The following is a 16,905-nucleotide window of genomic DNA, read 5'->3' on the forward strand; positions in this document are numbered from 1 at the left end:
GGTATCATGGTTATTTCCAAAGTAGCAGTTATAGAAAAACTAGAGGAAAGTCTTCAAAATCCAAGTTAACAAAGCAGATAAGTAGATTATGTAATTATAGAGGAGAATGAAATAAGAAAATGCAGGGAAATACATTACTGAGATTCACACACACCTTCTGATACCTTTTTTCAAGGTTCAGTTTGTTAACTGCTAAAAATAAGAACCGTCTTTCCAACCACTTAAAAACATGTGCCATTTAGATGAAAGATCACCATCAGAGAAATTAATGCATAATTTTTAAAGAAATTTTGAGCAATAAGAGAAAATAAATACCGTATATTAACCATTTTATCTTTATTATTTAGTTTTTTCTGCCACTTGAGTAAATTTCTCTAACATAAACTTACTTTCTCCTAGATCCTCTTCCAATAAAAATACTTCCTGTAAACCTTGAAACAAGGTATCCACTCACTCCAAGGCGACTGGCCAACACATATCCTGGATTGTACTTCACAGAATATTTCTTTAAATATAAAAACAAATCGGTAAATTAGGGAAACACGAAGCATTAAATATTATTTCTTTACTTTTAAAATCTGGAGATAATCAAGACCACTGAATTTTGGATTGTGGTGATATAAGGATTCTCAAAAGTCCATTTTTCCCCGCCCCCACTTTTTTCTAAAGAATCTATAAGCAGTTTTCCTACTCTTCTCTCCTTAAAGGACAAAATTCCCAAGGATGGAAGAAAGGGGGAGGAAATTAACAGTTAATAAAATCGTCTCAAGAAATAAACTCTAAGTACCAAATGGCAAACTCCGTAGGCAAGAACTATTTAATTAATTAATTAATTAATTAATTAATTTATTTATTTATTTATTAAGGTATCATTGATATACAATCTAATGAGGGTCTCACATGAACAACACTGGGGTTACGACATTCACCTATATTATCAAGTGCTCCCCCACATCCAACTGCAGTCACCATCCATCAGCATAGTAAGATGCTATATAGAGTCACTACCTGTCTTCTCTGTGCTACATTGCCTTCCCCGTGACTCCCATACATTATGTGTGTTAATTATAATGCCCTTTAATCCCCTTCTCCCTCTCTCCCCGCCCACGCTACACACCCTCTTCCCTTTGGTAACTGCTAGACTCTTCTTGGAGTCTGTGAATCTGCTGCTGCTTTGGCAAGAACTTTTTTTTTTTTAAATTAATTCTTATACTCCAAGTAGGGCCCAGTAAATCTGGGACAAAATGAGGCCTTGATAATTATTATATTTAAATAAAACATGGTATGTCATCAAAATGTTTCTACTGAGCAAAATCAAAAGTGTTTGTCATACATGGATATAAGTAATATGTTTCCCCTAGTATTTACTATCATATGGAAGTAAAAGGTATGCATAGATTTGTCATTAATACAGTCAATGAAATGTAACCTTAATCTGTGTATGTAAGAGAAGAAACTATAGAGACTGTTAAACAGGAAAAAAAAAAAGTATCAGATCATACAATTTTTAACCAGGAAACAAATTACTCACAAATCTAGTACCAAGCAGGTTAACCTACCACACACTCCTAACATAATGTACATAATAATAACACACTTATTTTACATGGATATTAAATACTATATTCATCTGAATGAATATATAAGTATGATTAATATACCATATTTATATGAGTTACATGTATATTTTATAGGAATATGAGGATATTTTATCACCAATTAAAATAACACTTCCAGAGATTAGTAAGGAATTAATTCAGCCACTATTATTTTTTTAATTATCATATCTACAATGACCACCAAATAGATAAGTTTTTTAGTGGCCTGGAATATAAAGTCACAATAAAAACATATTAATATGCAAGTAAAGAATGCCAACACAGTTTTTCCATCAAAAACATTATCATATTTAGAAATAATATAGACAAATCAAGTTTGCTTTCTAGAATAGATAGGAAGAATTAAGGTAGTATAAGATAGGTAGATTTAAGGTATTTCTCTATCACAGGTAGTACCACTCATTTTTCTAGTAAGCACTTGGAAATGTGTAGAGGCACATTCAGTTATAACGATTGGCACGGGCTACTAGCACTTTGTGTCCAAGAGTCAGGGATGCCAACTGTTCTGCCAAATATATGATAGTCCTATTTAACATGTAATTGTCCTCCACAAAATACCAACAACACTCCTTTTGAGAAATATTGGGTTATGACATAATTAAAAATTAAAATAATCACAAATATCTTAGAAAATGTAAAATAGAAGGCTGAGAATGTTGGGGTTGAGAAAGAAAAAGGGTTGAGTGAAAGTTAAAGCTAAAGGGTTGAGCTATGTAAAGAGGAAGTATACTGGAGAAGGTATGCCTAGGAACACTGTACACTAGAATGGGCAGGTTTTTTCAGATCTGGAAAAGGCCAGGGATGAAGGAACACAAGTCTTCTACCTCCGCTGACTCCCAGAACAGAACTTCAGCTTCTTTATCTAATGGGCCACTCTAATGGTTTCCCAACTGTGCTTTCTGAATTCCTCTTTCAAAGAGATCTGATGGTAAGAGTTTATTTTCTGCCTTCCATAAAGTTTCCTCACGGTTAAGCTGATAACTAATAATTTAAATTCATTTTACAGGATAATAAAACTTTGGGGTTTACTATTAGAGAAAATAAAAAAGTATGTAGCCAGCAATATCTGGCTGATTATGAATTTATTTTTGTCAATTTAATTATCCAGTCAATAAGAATAAATGATAGGTATCATGATCCTCCCTCTATTTTAATGGGGAAAAAATAAAAGGAGGTCAGTGAACATCTTTGGAGAAAAAGGTCCTGAAAAATGATGCTGTGACATTAAATGCAGTTTCCCGATTTTCTCTAGCAACTGTACGTCTTTAGATGAGTATAGACATATAATCTTTGCAGGAAGGCCATTTATCACTTGTAATTAAAAATGCAGGTTTTGATTAATTACGAAAGGCTAAAAAACCTAAGTCTATTCCTGAAGAGTATGCTAATTACTGTGCCAAATATAAGCTTGAACACAGTAACATATAATAACCACTAAAGATTAATAATGGAATTCCAGTGATTCCTTTTCCCCCAAAGATCTGCATGAAGTTTTAAGAACAGATTCTACATTTAATTTTCAGTAATACTAGATGTAACTGTGAAAAGAATTTAATCGATATTAAATAAAATATAAATAAAATCTGCAATAAATTCAAAGAAGGAGGCAAAAATATCTTTCCACATTTTAAAAGTTCATGAATCTGAAATTAAACAATATGGACTATAGTACTCACATGCTGGTTCTGTATTAAAGCATCAAGATTGGGTTCACATGGAATGCTGAAAATGACACGAATCCTACCTTCTGTAATCACATCCTCTGAATTCTGAACCTTGGAGGAAAAAAAAAAATCTGAGTATGTTTTAGTCTCTTTCACTACACTTTATTTATTTATTTTTCTACTTATTTAAACAGTATTTGTGATTTCTGAAAATAAAGTTGGATAGGAAATTCTCTTGGAATTTGTAAGGGATGTGATTATATTGTAAATTTGAGTCACTGCACCTTGTTTTAACAGTTGTTAACTAGTATTTTTTAACTAACTTCTTTTTTGCAAATAACTTTAAATTACCCAGAAAGGCATTTAAAAAAACAGGTCAAAGAACATTGGAAAAACATTTACTCAGATCACCTATTGTTAACATTTTTACCTCCATCTACTTGAACATTTGTGCTCTGTGTATTTACATATATGTAATTATTTTTCTGAACTTTTTGAGTGTATATCACATATATCCTTTACTGTAAATATTTTGGTATATATTTCCTAAGAAAGGGATATTTTATTATATAACTATAGTACAGTTAATAAGTACATAAATTTATATTGATATAATAATCTACTCTTCATATTCTAATTTTGTCAGTTTACCTAAAAGTGTCCTTTGTGAAAAACTCTTTTCTCCCTCTACTACAGGAGCCAGGCTAGGATCAGATATTGCATTTAGTTGTCATATCTCTTTAGCACTTTTAATCTGGGATATGTCCAGAGCCTTTTTTTGCCTTTCATAACATTGACATTTTAAAAATACAGTTCACTCTTACCTCTCCACTCTGTCTTAAAAGAAAATAAAAATTCCTCATTTTGGATTTGGCTGATGCATCCTTGTGATTAAGTTTAGGTTATACAATTTTGGCCAGAATACTGCATAGGTATACTTCTCAAGAGTATCACATCTAGCATGATGCTCATCTGTTGCTCACTGTGATAGTGACTTTGACAGCCATCAAGATGTTGCTCAGTTTCTTTGGGGTATATACTTAGAGCTTTGTGTTTCTTCTGCAACTAATAAACAGTCTTTGGGGAGAAATAAAAATATCCTACTCCTTATAAAAAATTCCCCCTGGATTTAGCTTCCAATGTTGACTATTGCCTGATTCAATCTTTACCATAATCATGGTAAAATGGTGGTTTCCCAACTCCAGAACTCTCTCCATATTTACTCTTGACATGATACTGTAAGCAAGTGCTCTCCCCTTTACTGTTTATTTATCTATTTATTAACACTATGGAATCATGAATTCCTATTCCCCACCCACCCAATGGTTTATCATTCATTACTGTATTTAATTATTTTGAGACTCAACTGTCCCAGATTTGGCTAGTAGGAGCCCCTTCAACCTGGTTTCTGTGTTTATGTAATGCTCCCATCATTCTTTTGAGTACTTCCTTACTTTCTCACATAATAAGAGATTACTGGCTTATCTTGTACCTACCCTGCCCCAAGCCTATAATCAGCCATTTCTCTGAGAAGCCCTGCTCTTTTAATGGTGTATGTATGGTATTAGAGGTTAAAATCTGGACATTACAGGTGTTCATTACTACCAGGGTGTCTTTGCTTCATAAGCTTTGAGCAAACACAGCTAGAAAATATATGTATATATAGGCATATATGCATTCATACATATATACAAATACATATATATCTATATATGTACACATGCACACATATACATGTATTTTAGAAATCACTAATTCACATTAATATCTCCAATTCTTATCTGTTCCTACAGGTCCTTTCTTGTACTCTCTTATTCCATATTTGCCATGAGTTCTTATTCTTTTGAGTTCTCCAAAACATCAACACGTTTATATATTCAACAACCCAGTAGTACATCTAAAATAATTTCAGAATTGCTTCATCTATACCACCACAATAAAAAAAAAAACCTACTAAAAAGGAGATCAGAATTTGAATTTTTTTTCTCCCACCTTCTGATCCCAACCTGCTCAAGACTTAATAACATATAGAAGACTACTGTGTTAATAAGTTAGACAAATGAGTTCTTTCCTGTTTTTCCCCTTCAGTATAACATTTACTTTATATTTAAGTAAAGAGAGGTTAAATAATTTTATTAACTTGAAACTAGAAATTTAGTAACAGTAACAGAAACTAACTTCTCCAGTGCAGCCATAATAGGGGGTTCCCAGCATAAAGACCATACTTCTAGGAGGAAACAAATCATCCAATGTTTTGATACTGGAGAAACAGGAGTGAAAAGCTTGGATGTCCTGTGTAGAACAAAACATAAAAGTATATCATCACAGTCAAAATTTCTATAGACAGCACACCAAGTTTTTTTTCTATGGGATTATGACTATGCTGTCTGCAAATGTCAAATGTAAAGATTTTCTACATAACAATACTAGTAGCTAAAATTTGTTGACTGTTCATATGCCAGCCACTCTTCTAGGTACTTTACACATCTAGTAGTTTACTTAATCCTCCAGACAACCCCCTGTGGCAGATGATTATTAGCCTCATTTTAGAAATGAGGAAACTAAGGCACAAAAAGGGGTTGAATTTTGCCCAAAGTCATGCAGCTAAGAAGTCAATACAGGTAGTTTATATTCTTAATTGCTACATTATAGCATTTCCCCCAAATTACAGGATCAGTACATGCTTTAGAACAATTTTGAACCTTTACCACATCAAAGATTACAAATATAAAACAAGTGACTTTTGTATTTACTAATTTCTTTAAAGTAAATATTTTTTGGAGAATACAAATCTGAAACTGCAAGGTTGTAAGCTAATACTGGGCCTTTTCTTTTAGAGATTAAGTTTAAAACAAAAAAGACAAGTTTCCCAACTGTACAGAGTGACTGAGCATTAAAATAATCCTTTTAAAGACAACAGTGTTTCGAGGCAGTTCAAGATGGCAACGAAGGATGACCCTGAACTTACCTCATCCTATGGATACACTAGATCTATACCTACACATGTAAAAATTCTCTCTGAAAAAGACCTGAAAATTCCCTTCACATCAAAGAAAAAAAGGGTCATATCAAGATGGGAAGGCAAGGTAAAGACATGGTCTTAGCCCATGACACAGTGACCCACAATTGTGAGGGATCCCCCTAAATGCAGATTACAAAGCTATAGTAATTAAAACAGCACGGTACTGGCATAAAAAAGCAGACACAGATCAAGGGAACAGAACAGACACCAGAAATAAACCTATGCATTTTTGGTTAATTAATGTATGACAACGTAGGCAAGAATGTAAATTGGGAAAAGAACAGTCTCTTCAATAAATAGTGTTGGGAAAACTGGACTGCCACATGCAAAAGAATAAAATTAGACTACTATATACAATGCATAAAAATGAACTCAAAATGGATTAAAGATGTGAACATAAGACCAGAAACCATAAAACTCCTAGGAGAAAACATACACAGTAAGCTCCTTGACATCAGTTTTGGTGATGATATTTTAGATCTGACTCTAAAGGCAAGGCTAAAAATTTAAAAGTAAACAAGTGAGACTATATCAAACTAAATAACTTCTGCATAGCAAAAGAAACCATCAACAAAATGAACAGACAACCTATGAATGTAAGATGTGACCACATCATATATGCAGCAAGGAGTTAATATTCAAAATATATAAAGGACTCATACAACTTAACAATGAAAGATCCCCCAAAATCTGACTAAAATATGGGCAAAGGTTGTGAATTCATATTTTTCCAAAGATGACATACAGATGGCTAATGGGTACATGAAAAGATGCTCAAAAACATTAATCATCAGGGAAATGCAACCAAAACCGCAATGAGATATCACATCACACTTGTTAGAATGGCTATTATCTAAAGGACAAGAGATAACAAGTGTTGGGAATGATGTGAAGAAAAGAAAACCCTCATGTACTATTGGTAGGAATATAAATTGGTGTAGCCATGATGGAAAACAGTATGGAGATTCCTCAAAAAATTAAAAATTGAGCTACCATATTATACACTTCTGGGTATTATCTGAAGAAATAAAGAGCATTAATTTGGAAAGATATATGCATCCTTGTGTTTACTGCAGCATTATTTACAATAGCCAAGATATGTAAATAACCTAAGTGTTCATGAAAGCATGAATGGCTGAAGAAGATGTGGTGTATACAAACACACGCACACACACACAAACTTATGTGTGAAATCTAAAAAACAAAACAAACAAAAGAACACAAAACAAAACTAATAGATACAGAGAACAGATTGGTAGTTGCCAGAGAGGAGGGCTATTGGGGGCTGGGTGAAATGAAGGACCAATAGGTACAAACTTCCATTATAAAATAAATAAGTCATGGGGATGTACTGTACAGTATGGTGACTATAGTTAAGAATATTGTATTGTAAATTTGAAAGAGTCTAAAAAAGTATATTTTAAAAGTTTCCATCATGAGAAAAACTATAACTGAATGCTGACAGACAGTAACTAGACTTATTATGGTGATCATTTTGCAATGTATACAATTGTGGAATCATTATGTTGTACACCTGAAACTAATATACTGCTATGTGTCAATTATACCTCAATAGAAAAAAAGACTACAGTATTTTGCAAATTAATAATCTCCATTATACATTGCTATATTAGCCCTCTATCAATAAATAGTGTGCAATAGTGCACATCAAGACAGATTTGAGACCTGATGAAGACTTACCTTGACAATAGTTTGATAAACAAAAGGAAGAACTTGTTTTGACCATTGTTTCTCTAGACGAACTTCACCATTTTGATTTATTTGATATTTACGACCTGTGAGTAATTGAGCATATATAACTGCAGATGTTTCATTTATTACTATTCCTTTTCTTCTCAGGTAGCTAAAAGAAAGAATCAAAAAATAAATGTAGATATGTGTGGGTGTAAATGAATTCTATGATGATAATTATTATCCAAACTATCAACTCATAATCAAATGCAAATAAATTTTAAATAAATATGTTAACACTTCTGATTACCTTCTAGCTTATGGCTTTTTCCATTAGATTTTTTACTCTGTGAATACCTCTCTCCCAATGTTTGTGAGATTAAATGAGATTCATTAAGCTATAAAAAACTCTTCTGTTTCATACAAAGGCTATAACAAAAAAGTGAAAACGACCAAAGTGTTGGAAAGGATGTGAAGAAACTGGAACACTTTTAACTTACTAGTGGGCATGTTATTGGTGCAGCCTTTGTGGAAAACAGCTTGGCAGTTCCTCAAAAAGTTAAACAGTATTGCCACAAAGCCCAAAAATTCTACCTCTAGGTATATATCTAAAGAAATGGAAAGTTACTCAAATAAGTATTTATAGTTAAATGTTCATAGCAGCACTACCCACAATAGCAAAAAAGTGGAAACAATCCAAATGTCCACAAACAAACTAATGGATAAACAAAATGTGCTGTATTAACACAATGGAATATTTGGCCATTAAAAAAATAAATACTGATACCTAAAGGGAATATTCTACTATAAAAAACAGTAAGTACTGAAACAAGCTACAGTGCATATGAATTTCAAAAACATGTTAAGTGAAAGAAGCTAGACACCAAAGGTCACATGTGATTCCATTTATATGAAACATCTAGGATACGTAAATCCAAAGACAGAAAGGTTGACATGGCACTCAGTGGGCCTTCTCAATCTAAAGTAGGGGTCAGTAAATGATGGCCATGGGCCAGATTCAGACAGCCCCCATTTCTTGTAAATAAAATTTGATTGGAATACAGTCACTCATTTATTTTCTGTCTATGGCTGCTTTCATACTACCACAGAAGAGCTGAGTATTTGTAACAAGCATTGTTAAGGTCTACAAAGCCTAAAACATTACTATCTGGCCTTCAACGAAAATGTTTGCTGATCCCTGACCTAAAGGTGCAATCATTCTTCATTTGAGGCACGCTTTATCTCAATTCCATTTTCTCTTTCTGGAACTCCTATCAGGTAGATATTAGAAATCAGGACGACATTCTTTTCATCTCTTTGTGTTTTTGTACTATGTGTTGAAGGAATCCTTGCACTTGATCTTTTAGCCTACTGATTCAATTTTCAGTATGCCTATATTACTACTCAGACCACTTACTGAGCTCATTATAAAAATAATAATTTAAATTTCTGTATATGTGCTTATATATAAATGTCTTATATAATATATACTATTTATAGTATATAAATAAAATCATTATAATTTTTTTCATAGCAGCTTATATTATTGATGGAAGGGATCATCTTGAAAAAATCCACATCATCTAAGCCAGAAACTGAAGATTTCCAGTTTTTAAAATGAAGCATTCTACTACCATTTTCTAAAAACTCAGTGGGATTTTTTCCTAACATTTTCTGTCAAAAGTTATTTTGCCAGTAATCGTCATATCAGTAGCTGGCAAGGACATTACAAGAAAGGAAAATTATGGGCCAAACTTTCTCATAAAAGTAAATGCAAGAACAGTAAACAAAATTTAACATATCAAAGATGGCGGTGTGAGAGGTGAGACAGAGATCTCCTCCTAAAACCACATATAATATGAAAATATAATTATTACAACTAATCATGAAAGAGCAACAGGAAAAAAGGTTGTGCCAGACTGTATACACCTGCAGAAGAGAACAGACCTCACGGAAAAGGGTAACATACTGAAGCGATGACCCAGCAGGACCCTAGCTCTTCCCCCACCCCAGCTTACCAGCTGGAGGAAGAGAAACGGAGCAGAGAGGGAGTGGAGGAGTGGGACTGCTGAACACCTAGCACTGGAGATCTCCTCTGGGACCATGAACCTACACTGCATGGTGCTCTGGTAACCAGTGGGGGTGGAAACCTAAGATAGGTGGAATACCTGGAGAGACTGAGATTGCAACTGCTTGTGGAAAACAGAGATCTATATCCAGCTGATCTGGTCAGGCAGTCTGAGAGACTTCCTAAAAGCAAGATGGCTGGTAAAGGGGCAAGGATTACACAGAGCTTACTGCTCAGGAGAAAGAACAGGTAGACAAATTTGTCTGGGTGCACTCTGCCCAGGAGGCTGGGAACTTTCACAATCTTCAGGTGCTCCACCCCCCTGGGTGGCTATGCAGCTCCAAGGCCCCTCACTGTGATATGCAGGCCAGTCTGCAGCTGGCTCACAAACTGGCAAACCGTGCCATGGCATCAGGCGAGCCAGAGGGAAGTCCAGCCTATAGCAGCTTCAAATGCAAAGCACAGAGGCTTACACCTGTGTGTTTGACCCACTGGTTCTGGCAGTGGACACAGGCATAGAAGCTGGGAAGCAGTAAAAAGCTCTTTCCTCCCCCAGGCATGGGCACCACTCCCCTGTGACCCCTGACATCACTCCAGGGGCTGAGTAGCTCCAGAGAGTAGAATGTCTGGGTACTAGAGGGTACCGCATACAAATATGAAATGTCAAAGTAACCTGGTTCAAAGCAAAATATGAAAAACATCAGAAAAAGAATTGAATGAGACTGAACTAATCCATCTTTCTAAAAAAGATTTCAAAATAAAAATCATAAACATGCTACTGGAGGTACAGAAAATATTCAAGATTTCAGGAAAGAATTCAGGATGGAGATCCAATCGTTGAGGAATGCAACTAAGGGATTTAAAAGCATATCAGATACAGTGGAGGAGACAATAAATGAAATATAAATGAAAGAAGAGGAATACAAAGAAGCTGAGACACAAAGAGAAAAAAGGATCTTTGGGAATGAAAGAATACTGAGAGAAGAGTGTGACCAATCCAAATGAAACAACATTCAAATTATAGGGGTACCAGAAGAAGAAGAGAGAGAAAATGGGAGAAAAATGTCTTTGAGGAAGTAATTGCTGAAAACTGCCCTTACCTGGGGAAGGAAATATGCTCTCAGACCATGGAAGTGCACAGATATCCCAACATAAGTGACCCAAGGAAGACAACACCAAGAAATATAATAATTAAAATGGAAAAGAACAAGGATAATGAGAGACTATTAAACACAGCCAGAGAGAGAAAAAAGATCACATACAAAGGAAAAGCCATCAGGCTATCATCATACTTCTCAGAAGAAACCTTACAGGCCCAAAGGGAGTGGCATGATGTATTTAATGCCATGAAGCAGAAGGGCTGAGAATCAAGAATACTCTATCCGGCAAGATTATCATTTAAATTTGAAGGAGGAATTAAACAATTTCCAGATAAGCAAAAACTGAGAGAATTTACCACCCACAAACCATCTCTACAGTATATTTTGGAGGTACTGTTATAGATGTAAATGTTCCTAAGGTTAAATAGCTGTCACCAGAGGTAATACAAGGGATAGACAAGGAATACAGAATATGATACCTAATATATAAAAAATGGAGGAGGAAGAAAAATGAGGGGAAAAAAAGAACCTTTAGATTGTGTTTGTAATAGCATACTGAGTTAAGTTAGACTCTTAGATAGTAAGGAAGTTAACCCTGAACCTTTCATAACCATGAATCTAAAGCCTGCAATGGAAATAAGTACATACCTATCGATAATCATACTAAATGTAAATGGTCTGAATGCACCAATCAAAAGACAAAGAATGCCTGAATAGATAAAAAAACAAATGCTGCTTACAAGAGACTAATGTTAAACCCAAAGACATGCACAGATTAAATGTGAGGGGATGGAAAAAGGATATTTCATTCAACTACTAGGGAGAAAAAAGCAGGAATTGCAGTACTTGTATCAGACAAAATAGACTTCAAAACAAAGAAAGTCAAAAGAGACAAAGGATATTACATAATGATAAAGGGGTCAATACAACAAGAGGATATAACCATCATAAATATCTATGTACCCAACACAGGAGCACCTACATACGTGAAACAAATAGTAACAGAATTAAAGGGAGAAATAGAATGCAAGGCATTCATTCCAGGAGACTTCAACACTCCACTCACTCCAAAGGACAGATAAACCAGACAGAAAATAAGCAAGGACACAAAGGCGCTGAACAACACACTAGAACAGATGGGCCTAACAGACATCTACAGAACTCTACACCCAATACCAGCAGGATACACATTCTTCTCAAGTGCACAAGGAACATTTACAAGAATAGATCACATACTAGGCCATAAAAAGAGCCTCGGTAAATTGAAAAAGACTGAAATTGTACAAACCAGCCTCTCAGACCACAAAGGTATGAAGCTAGAAATAAATTATGCAAAGAATATGAAAAAGTCTACAAACACATGGAGGCTTAACAACATGCTCCTAAATAACCAATGGATCAGTGACCAAATAAAAACAGAGACCAAGCAATATATAGAGATAAATGACAACAATAATTCAGCACTGTAAAATCTCTGGGACACATTAAAGGCCATGCTAAGAGGGAATTATATGGCAATACAGGCCTACCTCAGGAAAGAAGAACAATCACATATGAACAGTCTAAACTCACAATTAACAAAAATAGAAAAAGAAGAACAAGAGAGGTCAAAAGCTAGTAGGAGGGACATAATAAAGATTAGAGCATAAATAACTAAAATTGAGAAGAATAAAACAATAGAATCAATGAAAGAGGGAGCTGGTTCTTCAAAAAAAATAAAATAGATAAACACCTAGCCAGATTTATCAAGAAAAAAAGAGAATCTACACACATAAACATAATCAGAAATGAAAAATCACTACAGATAATATAGAAATACAAATAATTATGAGAGAATACTATGAAAAATTATATGCTAACAAACTGGATAACCTGGAAGAAATGGACAGCTTTCTAGCAAAATACTACCTCCCAAGGCTGGCCCAGAAAGAAACAGAAAATCTGAACACACCAATTACTAGCATTGAAATTGAATTGGTAATAAAAAAGCTACCTAACAACAAAATCCCTGGCCCAGACAGCTTCACCACTGAATTTTATCAAACATTTAGTGAAGACCTAATTTTCCTTAAAGTTTTCCAAAAAGTACAAGAAGAGGAAATACTTCCAAACTCATACTATGAGGCCAGCATCACCCTAATACCTAAACCAGGCAAAGACACACACACACACAAATTATAGACCAATATCCCTGATGAACATAGAGGCAAAAATACTCAACAAAATATTAGCAAACCGAATTCATAAATTCATCAAAAGGATCATCCATCATGATCAAGTGGGATTCATCCCAGGGATGCCAGGATAGTACAATATTCTAAAATCCATCAACATCATCCACCATATCAACCAAAAGGAGGACAAAAACCAGATTATCATTTCCATAGATGCTGAAAAACCATTTGAAAAAATTCAACATCCATTCATGATAAAAACTCTCAACAAAATGGGTATAGAGGGCAAGCACCTCAACATAAAAAAGGCCATATATGACAAACCCACAGCCAACATCATACTTAATAGCGAGAAGCTGAAAGCTTTTCCTTTAAGATCGGAAACAAGACAAGGATGCCAATTCTCCCCACTTTTATTCAACACAGTACTGGAGGTCCTAGCCACAGCAGTGAGACAACACAAAGAAATAAAAGGCATTCAGATTGGTAAAGAAGAAGTTAAACTGACACTATTTGCAGATGACATGATATTGTACATAAAAAACCCTAAAGATTCCACTCCAAAACTACTTGAAAAATATCACAATTCAGCAAAGTTGCAGGATACAAAATTAATACACAGAAATCTGTGGCTTTCCTATACACTACCAATGAACTAATAGAAAGAGAAATCAGGAAAACAATTCCATTCACAATTGCATCAAAAAGAATAAAATACCTAGGAATAAACCTAACCAGGAAGTGAAAGACGTATACTCTGAAAACTACAAGACACTCATGAGAGAAATTAAAGAAGATACCAATAAATGGAAACACATCTCATGCTCATGGAAAGGAAGAATTAATATTGTTAAAATAGCCATCCTGCCTAAAGCATTCTACAGTCAATGTAATCCCTATCAAAATACAAAAAGCATTCTTCAATGAAGTAGAGCAAATAATTCTAAAATTCATATGGAATCACAAAAGACCCCGAATAGACAAAGCAATCCTGAAAAGGAAGAATAAAGCAGGGGGGATTATGCTCCCCGAATTCAAGCTTTACTACAAAGCCACAGTAATCAAGACAATTTGGTACTGTTACAAGAATAGGCCCATAGACCAATGGAACAGAATAGAGAACACAGATATAAACTCAAGCATATACTGTCAATTAATATATGATAAAGGATCCATGGACATATAATGGGGAAATGACAGCCTCTTCAACAACTGGTGTTGGCAAAACTTGACAGCTACATGTAAGAGAATAAAATGGGATTATTGTCTATACAGAGAAGTAAACTCAAAGTGGATCAAAGACCTGAATGCAAGTCATGAAACCATAAAACTATTAGGAGACAACATATGCAAAAATCTCCTGAATATAAACATGAGCAACTTTTTTCTGAATGCATCTCCTGAAGCAAGGGAAACAAAAGGAAAAACGAACAAGTGGGGCTATATCAAACTAAAAAGCTTCTGTACAGCAAAGGACACAATCAGCAGAACAAAAAGGCATCCTACAGAATGCGGGAATATATTTGTAAATGATATACTTGACAAAGGGTTAATGTCCAAAATATATAAAGAACTCACACACCTCAACATACAAAAAGCAAATAACCCGATTAAAAAGTGGGTGGAGGATATGAGGAGATAATTCTCCAAGGTAGAAATTGAGATGGCCAATAGACTCTCCACATCATTAATCATCAGGGAAATGCAAATGAAAACCACAATGAGTTATCATCTCACACCAGTAAGGATGGCCAGTATTGAAAAGACTAAGAACAACAAATGCTGGTGAGGATGTAGAGAAAGGGGAACCCTCCTACACTGTTGGTGGGAGTGTAAGCTAGTTCAACCATTGTGGAAAGCAATACGGAGGTTCCTCAAAAACTAAAAATAGAAATACCATTTGATCTGGGAACTCTACTCCTAGGAATTTACCCAAAGAATATAATTTCTCAGATTTGAAAAGACATATGCACCCCTATGCTTACTGCAACACTATTTACTATAGTCAAGATATGGAAGCAACCTAAGTGTGCATCAGTAGATGAATGGATAAAGAAGATATGGTACATATACATAATGGAATACTATTCAGCCATAAGAAACAAATCCTACCATTTGCAACAACTTGGATGGAGCTGGAGGATATTATGCTCAGTGAAATAAGCCAGTTGGAGAAAGATAAGTACAAATGATTTCCCTCATTTGTGGAGTATAACAACGAAGCAAAACTGAAGGAACAAAACAGCAACAGATTCACAACTTCAAGAAGGGACTAGCGGTTACCAAATGGGAGGTGTGGGGGTGGGTGAGCGGGGAGGGAGGGAGAAGGGCATTGAGGGGCTTTATGACTGGCATACATGTTGTGGAGGGGGGGTTCATGGGGAAGACAGTGTAGCACAGAGAAGGCAAATAGTGACTGTGGCATCTTACTGCACTGATGGACAGTGACTGCAATGGGGCATGGGGGTGGCATAATATGTGTGAATGTAGTAACTACATTGTTTTTTCATGTGAAACCTTCATAGGAGGTTGAATGAATAATACCTTAATAAAAAATATATAATAAAAAACATTTAACAAACTCCAATCTAATTACATGTATAAAGGGCAATACATCATATCCAAATAGGATTTGCTCTAGGAATTGAGGGGTAGATTAATATTTCAAATTCAATCAATATAATTCACCAGATAAACAGAGAAATAAAAGAAAGATCATATGATTACTTTGACAGATGCAGAAAAACAGTTTAACAAAATCAGCACTAATTAATGATAAAATCTCTTAACCAACTAAGAACAGAAGGAAATTATGTTAATCTGATAAAGAATATTAATAGAGCAAACTCTATGGCAAATATCATATTTTATGGTGATTCACTTAAGGTTTTTCCCTGAAATCGAAAATGATACCCACAGTCAATAAAGAAAATTACAAAGAAGAAATAGGTAACTCAATCAAAAAAAGGCAAACCACTTGCACGGGCACTAAACAAAAGAGCATATTCAAATGGCTAATGGACATGAAGGTTGTTGAACTGTATTAGTCATCAGGGAATGACTTTCCCTTTCAGGGAAATGCAAGTTAAACCAAAATGAGAATCCACTATATAAGAATAGCTAAAATGGGATAGAAAACAATATTAAGTATTGATGAGGGTAGAGATAAACAGAAATTCTTATAAACTGCTGGTAGAATGTATTTTAATGTAATCACTTTGCAAATCTTTCTGGTGATACCTACTTAAAGTTGAGTTTAAGCGGATTCTATGAAACAGTAATTCCACTCTTAAATATGCACCTAACAGTAATGCATACATTTACATTCACCAAAAATCCCAGTGAGGAATAACTCAAATGTCCATACACAAAAGAAAAGATAAATAAATTGTGTTGTATTCATACAGTGTAATTCTATCATTAGTAAAAATGAATGAATTAAAACTATATATAACAACACAGATGAAAATTAGTATTGATCAAAAGAGGTCAGGTTTAAAAAGAATACATTCTGCACGAATCAATTCACACAACATTAAAAAATAGGAAAGACTAATCTCTAAGGT

The 16,905-nt window shown here is 34.5% G+C and overlaps 1 protein-coding gene across 1 annotated transcript in view; it reads right to left on the reverse strand.

Moving 5' to 3' along the window:
• Positions 1 to 16,905, reverse strand: part of XRN1 (5'-3' exoribonuclease 1) — a 182,242-nt gene that overhangs the window by 86,785 nt on the left and 78,552 nt on the right. The window contains 4 exon segments of the mRNA XM_073232329.1: positions 390 to 505; positions 3,296 to 3,394; positions 5,462 to 5,575; positions 8,007 to 8,169. Coding sequence (XP_073088430.1) covers positions 390 to 505; positions 3,296 to 3,394; positions 5,462 to 5,575; positions 8,007 to 8,169 — 492 coding nt within the window.

This window comes from Manis javanica, chromosome 3 (assembly GCF_040802235.1).
Source record: "Manis javanica isolate MJ-LG chromosome 3, MJ_LKY, whole genome shotgun sequence".
NCBI lineage: Eukaryota > Metazoa > Chordata > Mammalia > Pholidota > Manidae > Manis > Manis javanica.